This window comes from Gekko japonicus, unplaced genomic scaffold, assembly GCF_001447785.1.
Source record: "Gekko japonicus isolate JY-2015 unplaced genomic scaffold, Gekko_japonicus_V1.1 scaffold48, whole genome shotgun sequence".
Classification (NCBI taxonomy): Eukaryota; Metazoa; Chordata; class Lepidosauria; order Squamata; family Gekkonidae; genus Gekko; species Gekko japonicus.
The window spans coordinates 82,922-95,141 of record NW_015174273.1 but is presented as its reverse complement, the minus strand read 5'-3'; the positions used below and the strand labels follow the sequence as shown (position 1 = coordinate 95,141).

The window sequence follows — 12,220 nt, the reverse complement described above, 5'->3', positions numbered from 1 at the left end:
GGCTACTTTTCTCCTCTCATCTTCTCTACATACCAAACTCCAACCTACTTTGTGTTCATCAAAGGGAACACACATGGTCTAAAGGAAGGGACGAAAACCCTTGGGGCCCAAGCCGAACAGGTTCAGACCATTTACCTCAGAACACGGGACGCTCCACCCAAGCGACCGAGGTGAGACCCCCATGGTGCAAACAGGTACCGCTGGGAATGGCAGCCAGGGAGAAGGCAATGGACAATGATTTATGCCCATCACTGTGCCTCAGACTCACACAATGGCTGGCCTGACAAGTTCCTGAGGTACTGGCAGTAACACTGGGGCTCGGCCTGTTCCCAGTATGTTTGGCCAAGTACAGCCCACATTTCTCCTCCCGCAGCTCTCAAACACCTTTGTTCTCTGGCACACCAACCGTCTCACAGGTAGACACCATGTTTTCTGTCAGCGCTTGAGTTAAAAAGATTGTGTACCTCACTCATACAAAGCACCACTTTGGTTATTTCTGAATTCTCTTCTTCCACGATACAGACGTTTTCTTGTGCCTCTCTAAATTACTAGCTGTTCTTTCACAACTCAGCTGTTGTGAAATGCCACCCCTGGATTCTTGTCCCTTTTGAATTCCCTCACTTCATGACTTCAGCAAAAAAGGGATGTCCAATATGCATTATTAAAAATGGCAGACAATACAAAAGAGACATTCCTCAGGAATCATTCTTGAGAACTTTCTTACCTAAGCAGTAATTCTATTCATCAAACATATTCCAAACAACCACAGTCCTCTTACGGATCCCTTTTCTCTTGCCGAATAAACCATATCAGTTGGACCCAAACTGAATGAACTGAACACTGGTTGGAACACTTAACTCGCATTTACTACCTGTCACAATGCAAAAATGTGTAACCAAGAAATACTTTCCTATAGCTTTTCAGGAGAAACCCCCCCCCAGTTTTTCAAAAGCAACTGAATGTTATAGAAAAGCCGGTGTGCCAAACTAGCCAGTTGTTTTGTACCCTAAAAGAAACTCAAATGGGAGTTTGTACTAGTCAACGGAACATGTCTGCCCTTTGGACGTATCCTGCTTGTATCTGGAGGCTTGATGCTGCACAAAAACCAGAACCAAAAACAAACCCAAACGTTCATAGTTAAAACAGTTTCAGCTGTATCAAGAGACAGCTAACAGACTGGGGGTAGAGAGACTTGTATACAATAAGAGATACCAATATGCTTTAGCTCATTTGGAGGGGGGGATATTTTCTCTAGTGCTGCCCAAAGTAGACAACTTTGCAGTAATCCACTATGCAAAACACCCAGAGCTGTGGGTTAGACACACCCCAGAGGGAAAGGATAATTCAATTGCATTACCGTTAGCAAAACGAGGAAATGGCCTCCAAGAAATCACATCAGAACTATTATATTCTAGCACCCAATCCAATGGAGGATGTACAGAGCTACCTCGGCTATGTAGCTAAAACTTGGTTGAAACTTAAAATCACAGTGGGAAAAGAGCAAATCCTGAGCAGCCAACTGTCCACGTTTTAGTTTAATTTTTTTTTAATAAAAAAGCACTCCTCAAACAACCAAAGCTGTTAGATCAGAGAGGAAAACAGTGTGCACACAAATAAGTAGGTGAATCCATCATTCTTCATTCAGCTGGGGAATATTTGATCAGAAACCTTGTTTCTTTTCTCTTGGCGCCTCAATCTGAAACAGCACTGGTATTTCTGGTGGGTTCTTGAAAGCTCTTGCCAGTGTTCCTAAGCAACCCTTTCCTTTGGTCTCTGAAAGGCTGGAACTTGTTCCAGATTTGGTAGTTTGCCTGAGAGAATAAGGCCATGGAATTGTCCCCCCCCCACCACCACTGAGATGGAATGCTTGGACCTCCGCACCACCTAGCTTTACCATCATCAAACGGATGTGATCCAACTGATCAGCAAGCTAACCCAGGATGTACTGTAGGAGTACATGGTGAGCCACATAGAGTGTGCGTAGGAAACTGAAGGGCATTGGTCTCTGGACAGCACACCCATTTCTGGCTGGATGCGATATAGGTTCATAAACTATGCAATATTACTGACCTTTGCGGTAAAAAAAACACCTGTCTTGCTCTCATTGATACTGCAAAGACTATGAACAGGACTGGACTCTTGAGTGCATAGAGGTAAATAGACCCTGTTATGTCTTTTGGAACTTTGCAAGAGAGGTATAATCTACCCCACCGTGATCATAAGCCCTTGATCAGAGCAAGGTTCCATTGATTTAGAAGTAAAAAATTATTCAGAAAATGTGGTTAAGGATCACAAGTCTGTGATTCTATAGCTGATAAACTAATGTGGAAATCCAAAGCAAGGACTTTCAGTCTCATTTAAATTGGGCTGGAATGAAGGGAATTAATTTGGACCGGGATTCTGCCATTTTAAAACGCAGTAAGGAGTCAGGGACTTCTCTCCAGAGGGAAGGAAAATGCTGATGGAGAGGTGGTCTTCTGACAAAACGCTGAATGCAAGGAGAGGTTCAAGAGATGTCGGAGAACGGTCACCCTGAAGGTCTCACTTCACCTCGGAATAGGTGGAAGAGGAGGGGCCCCTCTTTCTCGGCGGCTGGATCCACCTAAAGGATAAAAGAGGGGGGGGGGAATCAGATTAATTTTATTGTGCTGATGTCACTCCTCTTGCCTCATTGAGGCATGGCCAGGTCCGGTACAGAGGTCTTGAGACACAAAACGTCGGGCCGCCAGTTGGGCCCCCACTGTAATTTTAAAAGTAAAAAGAAAAGGCTCTGAAATTGTGCCACATCCTCATGGGGGACTCAGGGAAGCAGTATAGTTTGGCTCAGTATGTTTGCCCCCACAGTCGGGATAATGAGACAGACAACAGTTTGGATCAAACAAGGGCCACTTTATTAACTATATAACAGTTTATTAACCCAACAATGGCAAGGGAGCATTATCTCAGTAGCGGAACAGACAAGGCAGGCGTCAGGCTGACCGGCCTCCTTGTCTAATACGTGGGCGAGCCACCAATCCCGATCTTGAGCCATTAATCTGGCTTGCGACCAGCAGCCCAGCCACTGGTAGCCTCCCAGGAGCGCCTACCCCTGAAACCATACAGCTTGCAGAGAGCAGCTTTACCCAAGAGGTTCCCAGAGGGAGTCATCATTCACCACCCTGGGCCTTAATAACCCGCAGGCCGTTCCTGTGCAGCGGCAAACCAGCCCCCGATCGCCATTGCCTTTGACGGGCGATCGGGAGCTCCCATCTCTCCACAGAAGTCTTCAGGACTGTCATTGGAGCCTGGCTTCAAGCTATAGTCCTCAAGCTGTTTATTACCAATGGAAGGGGGTTACCGGGATGACCTAAATGGATAGTGAGCAGTGGCAAGTGACTCAAAGCTACTCACAAATCAGTCCACAACAGGGCCCAGGACTACTCCTCTTCACAGTCTGTAGTACATCCATTTTGGTTTCTGCATCACTTTACAACACATGGCATTTATCCAGCCTTTCTGTGATGTGTTTAAAGCACTTTCTATAGTTCTCTCCCTGTAACTATCTAAGACATCACCATCAAGTGTCTTTTTAACATAAAGACTTACTTCTGTTGTCATTCCTTCCCAGTTTACTGGGGTAGTTCTTGTTCATGGGCACATATGGTTCTGGAGGTGGCAAGTCAGACAGAGGATGGAAGGAAAACCGGCTCTCCCACTCATCTGTTTAAAAACAAGAAGCTTTTTAAAAAGTTGTCTGTAAATACCCATTACAGATGTCATGCCACATGGGTCTCAGGAAGCCTCCCTCGAAATATCAGACTATACAGCCTGTAAGCCAACTACTTTTAGTTGAATTGAAAACAAATCAGCCAGTATCATAATGCCCCTGTATAAATCGATGGTACATCCTAATTTGGAGTACTGTGTACAGTTCTGGTCACCACACCTCAAAAAGGATATTATAGCATTGGGAAAAGTACAGAAAAGGGCAACTAGAATGATAAAAGGGTTGGAACACTTTCCCTATGAAGAAAGCGCTTGGGCCTCTTTAGCTTGGAGAAACGACGGCTGAGGGGTGACATGATCGAGGTTTATAAGATAATGCATGGGATAGAGCAGGTTGGGAAAGAGGTACTTTTCTCCCTTGGGCATTCCATGAAATTGCTGAGCGGTCAGGTTAGAACAGATAAAAGGAAGTACTTCTTCACCCAAAGAGTGATTAACACATGGAATTCACTGCCACAGGAGGTGGTGGCAGCTACAAGCATGGACAGCTTCAAGAGGGAAGCCATTGGCCTGATCCAACATTGGCTTCTCTTATGTTCTTATGTTCTCCTTGCAGACCCTTCTCTATCTGTGGACCTTCCCAATCAGAATAGGTGTTGCTCTTAAATGGTTCCCTTGGGAAATGCGATGCCATTAGTCAGCATCTAACGGTACTTTTCATATTGTTACAGCACATCTAACTGAAATGACTCCTGTGTGTCTTCCATACCCCTCTTAAACCCATTTGCCTACCCTTGCAAAACAAAACCTCAAACCCCAAATGGGCCTTTTCATGGATCCAAACATTGGAAATATTGGGCATGTCTGGAATTGGATATGGTTCAGAGGCCAGGGGTTCCTGTAGTGCAGGTATTGGTAGAAGGAACACAGAAGGTTTTTTCCCCCTCTCTTCCACAGCCTGCAATGGGAAATCCTTACCCATGCTAGTATGTCCTGTTTCACTTGTACCCTACCAGAATAAGTATTAATTAATAAACTTGATAAGCATCTGTTACCACAATCCTGAAAAACATTCACAGGCTAAAATATATTTTAGAAACCCATTCAATGTTGTGAACAAGTTGAAAAGAGTTCATGCACAAGGATGAAGAAATACATTTCAGTGCCCAGACCTGGATAGCCCAGGCAAGGCTGATCTCGTCCAATCTCAGAAGCGAAGCAGGGTTGACTCTGGCAAGTACTTGGATGGGAGACCTCCTTGGAATACCAGGAGTCGGGAGGCAGGGGCAGGCTTTATTCAGCCACCTCTCTGAACATCCTCCAGGCCCCCAGTAGGGGTCGGTCACCAGAGGTCGCCATGACTCCCAGGAGCACATACACACACACATGCAGTGCTCCCTCTAAGCTGTGGAGTCTTGTGAGCAAAAATTCTACTTTGTGAGCCACTGGCATTAAGGTAGTGAGTGAGCTATTTGGCTACTGCATAAATCAGCTTGCTCTGAGCTAAGACAAAAATGTGTGAGCCAGAGGCTAAAAAACTGAGCTAGCTCACACTAACTCAGCTTAGAGGGAACACTGCTCACATGCACATATGGAAAATACAAAAAAAAATACTCCCCCAAAAGAAAGAAATACAGTTCAGAGAACACTGTAATTGTTGTACTAATAGAGAATAATAAAAGCTCACAATGTTCATTCCACGGTTACGATTGTTGTGCAGTCTCAGAGGGTAGCCATGTTGGTCTGCAGCAGAACGGCTAGATGGAAGTCCAGTACTGACCAGATTCTCGAGGTATAAGTTTTCAAGAGTCAAAATTAGGGCTGCCAAGTCCCCCCGGGGGGCGGGGAAACCCCCGCCCTAGAGGCCCGTTCCCCGCCGCCGGCAGATCGGGCCCCGGGGGGAACCCCAGCCCGGCGTGCGCGTCACCAGGAAGTGACATTATGACGCCGGATGCGCTGGGGGCAGGGCCACGGTCATCGACGGGAGTCCCCCGCTCCCGACGATTTTCGACTCGGCAACCCTAGTCAAAATCCCCTTCATCGAATACAGTATATGACGAAGGGAGCTTTCACTTTTGAAAGCTCATACCCTGAAAATCTTGTAGATCTCTAAGGTGCGACTGGACTCAAATTCCCGCGCAGTGTAATTTCTGTAAGTGGATATCCCAGGGAAGTGGATTATCTCCATCGGTTCTTCTCTCTTTCAGAGTAACAACTACTCACCATCATATGAAGAATCTTGGAACCCATTTCGGAGAGCTGACGATGAAGGGGGAGGCGGAGGGGGAGGCGGGGCGCCACCCCCGGGCCTGTCCGGAGGGGGTGGCGGCACTGGCCCACTTCGGAGTTTATCAAATGCTCCTCGGGAAGGTAGCTGTGGAGTAGTTGGCAGTGCCCGTGAAGTGCTACCATTTCTGCTGATTGGCGGTGGAGGAGGAAGGGGTCCTGAAGCAGAGAGATGTAAGAACAACAGCAAATTAAACAAGAGGGTTTTATATGGAGAGAAATGAAGCAGGAATCACAATTAGATCTCTGAATGGATTCCCTGCCCAGTTTTTATTGGTAAAACAGCAAATGCTGGGTATGCGTTTGATGTTTGGATCAGGGCCATAGCATAGCGGACGGCGGTAACCCTCTACCCTGTTTGTTTCCCGGCTTCTAATGTTTCTCCAGAGCTGTTACTGGTGGCCCAGCAACAGAAATAAAATTGTCACTGCAAACCTCTCTGAAGACCCTGGCAGGGCAGTTCCTTCTATATCAGAAGTCTGCAGCTATACAGTTTTCTGGAAACGTATGCCTCTGAAATATTTACAATAGGCAGTTACTTCTACATTAGTAGTCTGAAGCTATACAGGTTTCTGGAACCTGATGCCTTTGAAATACTTAGAATAGTAATTTTCTTGAGGAAGACTATCGAAACGAAGTCTTCAATATCCGGATTCTTTGTGGGAAAGTACTACTTTATGGAATATTTCATTGTGTATCAGAAGATTCATATTTAGTATCATTGTGCTTTACGGTGCAAGGATTATATTCATGTACTGCACACATTGTATCTGCCCAATATATTAACATTGTTACTAGTTCTATTGTGTCCTGCTTCACAGCCTTTCCCCATTGTTGTTGCCACAGGATGGATATGTGGCACGCATGTACACAAAATCACATAGGCCAGTCTTACAGGCAGAGGTCATTTTGGGGGGGATCGCGGGGGATCGCAGTTCCCCCGGGTGAGGTACGGGGGGCGGGGCACATGACAAAGCCCCACCCCCCGCTTCCGGCTGCCCCGCTTCCGGCCCTCATTCAGCCAGAAGGAGGCAGGAGAAGAGGGAGGGTAAGTTGCTTCCTCCCTGCCTCTCCCCACCACTGCCTGCCTGGGGCCAGGGAGGGCCTTGGCGGGGCTTCCTCGCACTCCCGCCGGCCTTGCAGGTCCACCGCCGGGCCCTGATGTCAGGGGGTGTGGCATATGCTAATGAGTTATGCTAATGAGTTCCCCTAGCTCTTTTTCTATGAAACGACCCCTGCTTACAGGACACAAAACACCAGTGTAGATGCCCCAACTTACACATTCCTTCCCCTAAGCAGCAACAAGGCCACTCGTCACAAGGGACTTTTAAAAGTATAAACTGAGGCCAAGTCTTCAAACCCTTATGTTATACCTCCACATCAGCTCACTTAAATGGTGTTTTACTGGACGATCAAATACATGAAGCCTTACCTGACCTACTGGGCGGGTCTCTTACAGGAGGAGGAGGCCTCTCATTTGGTGGGGGTGGAAGAGGTCCGGAGCGACCAGAGCCCGGCAAGCTTGGTGGCGAAGGAGATGCTAGAGATAGGTTCCTTTGAGGAAGTCGTGGCATTTCATCGTTTCCACCGGCTGTGGGTGGAACCGGAGGCGGGCCTGGCCTACTTGGGGGAGGGGGAGGAGGAGCCTGTGAGACAAACGAAGGTCGAGGTGTGGAAGGTACAGGAGGCTTGCTGTTCTGAGGCGGTGGAGGCGGCAAGGAAGGTTCTCTGTTGAGTGGCGGCCTGTTTGTCGCTGGAGGTGGTGGCGGAGGGGGCTTATCTTCTGCTGCCCGGCCTGGTGCGGGAGGAAGAGGTGGCCGGTTTGAAAAGGGATAAGAACTACCTGGTGGTGACTGGCGAACACTTCCTCCGAATCCTACGTTTCTGTTTCCTGGGAAAGGTGATGGCGTAAGCCCTAAGCTGGCTTGCCTGGATGTTGCTGGCACCGGAGGGGGTCCTCTGTTGTACAGATTTGAAAGACTAGACGGGACCGGTCTTGGTGTATTTGGAACAGGAGGGGCGCCCGTGTCGGGCTTAGAACCAGCATCGGGTCTTGGGGGCGGCATTCGGTTTCTCTGTGGCTCTGGCATTGCAGTTCTTTGCCCAAGAGAAGGCCCCGGAAACCTCCCTACACCACCTGAGGGTGAAAAGGGCTTTGCCGACGTCACTCTTCCTCCCGGTGGAAAAACCGGACCTCTGCCTCCTGGAGAGTCTGAAAATGGAAAGAAGATGGTTCATCACAGCCCCCGGGGGGGGGGGGGGGGGAATGACACCGAAACAGCTATTAGTAATGAACAGGGAACTATTGTGGATGCTTGTGGAATTGTACAAACATCTGTGTCAATTGAAGCAACCCAAGAAGGTCTGGAGATGACTTTAGAAAACCCACAAAAGGGTGATCAGCTAGGATTTTCAGTGTGTGCTCACAATGTATTCTCCGTTGTCTTCCATGCTATCTTCTCTGCTGCTTTTTCCCCATCACACACAACTTCATACGCTATTACTTAGTCGTTAACCTGCTGCAAGAACAGGTAGGGACTTACACAGCAGGGAGGATTTGGTGTCTGTCATTACAGAAAGAGGAAGTCTGTCAGAGAAGCTCTGGCCTGTTAAATGCTATGAGATTAAGAGGGGATCCACAAATAGCCTGTGACACAACAGATAATACCAGCTCTGAAAGACTTTGTTGCATCAACACAGGATGAAAAGATCCCCTCACGTGTTTTAATTCCACCCCTAAGTTCAAGTTCTTGTAGTGGATGTCACCAACCAGGAACACCCCAGTCTGCCCTGAATTACAGAGAAATCTTAAACAGAGTTACACCCTTCTTGATGTCAATTGGCTGAGAAGGATGTAGCTCTTCTTAGGCAGTTTGGCCTGTTCTATGGCCCATAAATGATGCTGGGAATCACAAGCAGCTCATTCTGTGGCTAAACAGGTACATCAGTGCTTCGGACAGACATATTTGATGCCAGTAGGGCCCCCCCAGTTGTACATAAGGAACACGTGTTCCCATTAACATCTCACGGTACTCACTGTGAGAATTTGCACACTTTTTCTGATCCATACAAAACCAATATGGATTGGAGTAGCAATCTATTTGTTGGACTCCCATCAGGGGAACCTGGGTTCACATCCCTACACAGGGCCAACATTACTTTTTCTAACACAACAGCTCCAGAACAGGGCAAATAACAACCCCCAGACCATTTTGACTCAGGAAAGGAGTGCCGGGGGGGGGGGCAGGGGCAGAGAAGAAGCCCTCTTCCCACCACGCTGCAGTCCTGAGCCAAATCGGGCTCCTGCTTTTAAAAAGCAGTTCTTTGCTGCTGCTGTAGGACTGCAGGAAAAGTGAGACAGGGAGTCCAGACCCAGTTTGTTAAGAAACATAACGCTGTCGTATTGTGCAGTAGTGGTGTAGATCATTATCACACTAGTAATGTGCTACTTCAGAGGACGGCGGAAGACCGGAAGGCCTGGCGTGATCTGGTCCATGCGGTCACGAAGAGTCGGACTCGACTGTGCGACTGAACAACAACAACAAATGTGCTACACTGGACGTGTAATACTATACAGCATACCAGCACTGTATAGTGTTAAGAGTGTCGGACTAGGATCCAGGGGACCCACGTTAAAATTCCTACCCCGCTGGGTGACCGTGGGGGGCCAGTTATGTACTCAGCCTAAGCAGCCTCACAGGGTGGTTGTGAGGATATAAAAACAGAGGAAAGAAGAGTGATATAAGCCATTTGGGAGAAATGTAGGGTATAGCGCTAACCGACAGCGCTAAGCGGAACAGATGGCAGCACTGAGTGGATATAACAGCATTATACGCCATCTTTATGGAAGATCAATTTGGAACATCCAGAGCACTTAATAATAATAATGTCGTAATACTGTAGAATTTGCTTTCAATGGTTTTAAATGTGTTTTATGCACTGGCTTATGCCTGATTGTGAGCCGCCCTGAGCCCGCGTTGCGGGGAGGGAGGGCTATAAATTGAACTTATAAATATAAATAAATGAAGTAACTAAATAAATCATGTATAGTTTGGTGCTCAGCACTGTAGGTTACTGGCAGGGGGGGGCTTTGGACCAATGTCTGGATCATTTTTAAGATCAAGCGTGATAATCTTAGGTCTGACCTACTGAGCTCCATGAAAAACAGGCTACAATTTTCTTGACAGCAAAATGAGAGCTGGTGGAGGAATGGAGGGGAGGGGAACAGAACACAGTATTTCAGCAAGAGACAACTCAAAATGGCGATCTGCTGACGACATTTTGATCCTGCTCCTCCTCACAGGAATTCAGGGCGATCCTCTTCTCTTCCCTTCCCTCCCCATGGAAGGGAAAGTTAGAAAAGAGAACACCTTCAAAGCCAAACAGAGCTCAGGCTTGGTATCTCCGAATCCCACACAAGAACGGCATAAACACTGAGCTGCTGACTACCGGTCTGCTGTGCTCACCTGAGGAAACCTGCACAGATTTTTTTGGAGGCTCCGTAAAGCAGAGCTTTTCCAACTAGCCTGAGTGGAAACTGTGCTTTGCTTCCTTCTGTTAGTATTCATGTTGATGTGAGTTTGTCGTGTCTTTTAATTTGATGCAAGCCACTTCAAGTCCTACTGACTGGGGGGGAAAGTGGGATAGAAATATTTGAAATAAGTAAACTGAGAAGTGACGCCGCGTGTGGCTTCCTGGCTAATGCTACTGAGTTGCTTTCTTCCAAATAAATGTGAGAGACAGGAGATTGTAGGGTACTAATGGCTAGATTTCGGTGTACTAGCACCTTAGAGGCCAACAAGATTTGGGGGGTTAAAGTTTCGATAGTCAAAACTCCAGGATACCCCAGGCAAGCGCGATCTCATCAGATCTTGGAAGCTAAGCAGGGCTGACTCTGGCAAGTACTTGGAAGGAATACCAGGGCCGGGACACAGAGGCAGGCAATCAAGCCACCTTTCTGAAAACAGCCTAGCCCCACCAGAGGTCACCAGAAGTCACCATGACGTCACCATGACTTCCAGGCTCACAAGCACACACACACAAATACTAAAAAACACACTCCTTCTTGACAGCTTTTACCCCAAAACTCGAGTTGGTCTCTAGGGGCCTACTGGACTTGAATCTAGCTGTTCTAATGCAGATTCAAGTCCACCATTGGAAACTAGGGTACTAATGATGACGAACAGGGAAACAGTCCAGGGGCTTCAGAGCTAGAGGGCCTAGCGTGGGACCCACATGGTGGCAAGTAGAAGTCCCAGACCCAGCTCCCGCTCAGACATCATAATGGAACATATCTCCTGACACACTTAAGGAGTCAAGGAATAAACTATTGCCCTGCTACTGGCAAACAAAGACGGATTTGCATGAGGGGTGGCCTATTTTCTTATCTTAGTTCTTTGGCCCACAAGTGTATTGTTCCATCTCTCACAGAATATGTCTTGAACACACTCTCCTTACCATTATCCCTGTTGGCAGCAGACCTAAGCTTTGGCATCCCTGACTGGAACAGGCCTCCTAAACCAGGCGGCCCACCTCCACCGTAGCTACTGCCACCGCCGCCACCGCTGCCACCGCCGCCGCCACCACCGCTGCCGCTAAAGCCGCCGCCACCTCCTTTAGGCTCTGCAGTTACAGAAGAGAGGGAGGAAGACAATGAATGTTAACCAATGACAGAATACAACTCGTATGTTGCTCGTACACACTTTTAATTGTTATGGCCAGCCTTGTTCAAAAAGAGTCACCTGACTTAAAATAAACAAGCAGTATTGCGGTCTTTGCATATGTGGATTCAGAACCCTAAGGACAACATTCCCAACGTCAAGGCTTCCCAGTCAGTAATGTAGGAATTCTTCTGCATTTCTAGCCCATTAAGCGATAGTCAAGTGTACTTACTCTCAATAACTGGGGCACTTCTGTCATTGGTAACAGCCTTTTTGAGTTTTTTCCCTTTGTTAATATCGGACAGAAGAGCACTTCTCCCTGCTTGCTCTGACCTGTTTAAAGAAGGCTTCTCTGTGTTGGCCTGCAAAATAACAAAACTAAAAGGTTAGACACAACCGGAATAAAAGCATTTAAATCCCAAAATATCTTTAACCGATGACATAAGGAATTGGTTCCCCCATTACCTATTAGCAACAAAGTCAACTGCAGTTTTTCTGCCAACATGAAGTTCTGAGCAGTCCAATAAATGTTCGGGATGAATTTCTGCATGAATGCACTTCTCCGTACA

At 47.3% G+C, this 12,220-nt stretch overlaps 1 protein-coding gene across 1 annotated transcript; it reads right to left on the bottom strand.

Moving 5' to 3' along the window:
- Positions 1-895: 895 nt before the first annotated feature.
- Positions 896-12,013, bottom strand: WIPF1 (WAS/WASL interacting protein family member 1; the record flags this gene model as incomplete). Its single annotated transcript, XM_015423717.1, has 6 exons — positions 896-2,602; positions 3,586-3,699; positions 5,929-6,150; positions 7,424-8,203; positions 11,449-11,613; positions 11,884-12,013. Coding segments are annotated over 6 exons (1,467 nt in total), but the record flags the coding sequence as incomplete, so codon positions are not given.
- Between the last annotated feature and the right edge of the window lie 207 nt (positions 12,014-12,220).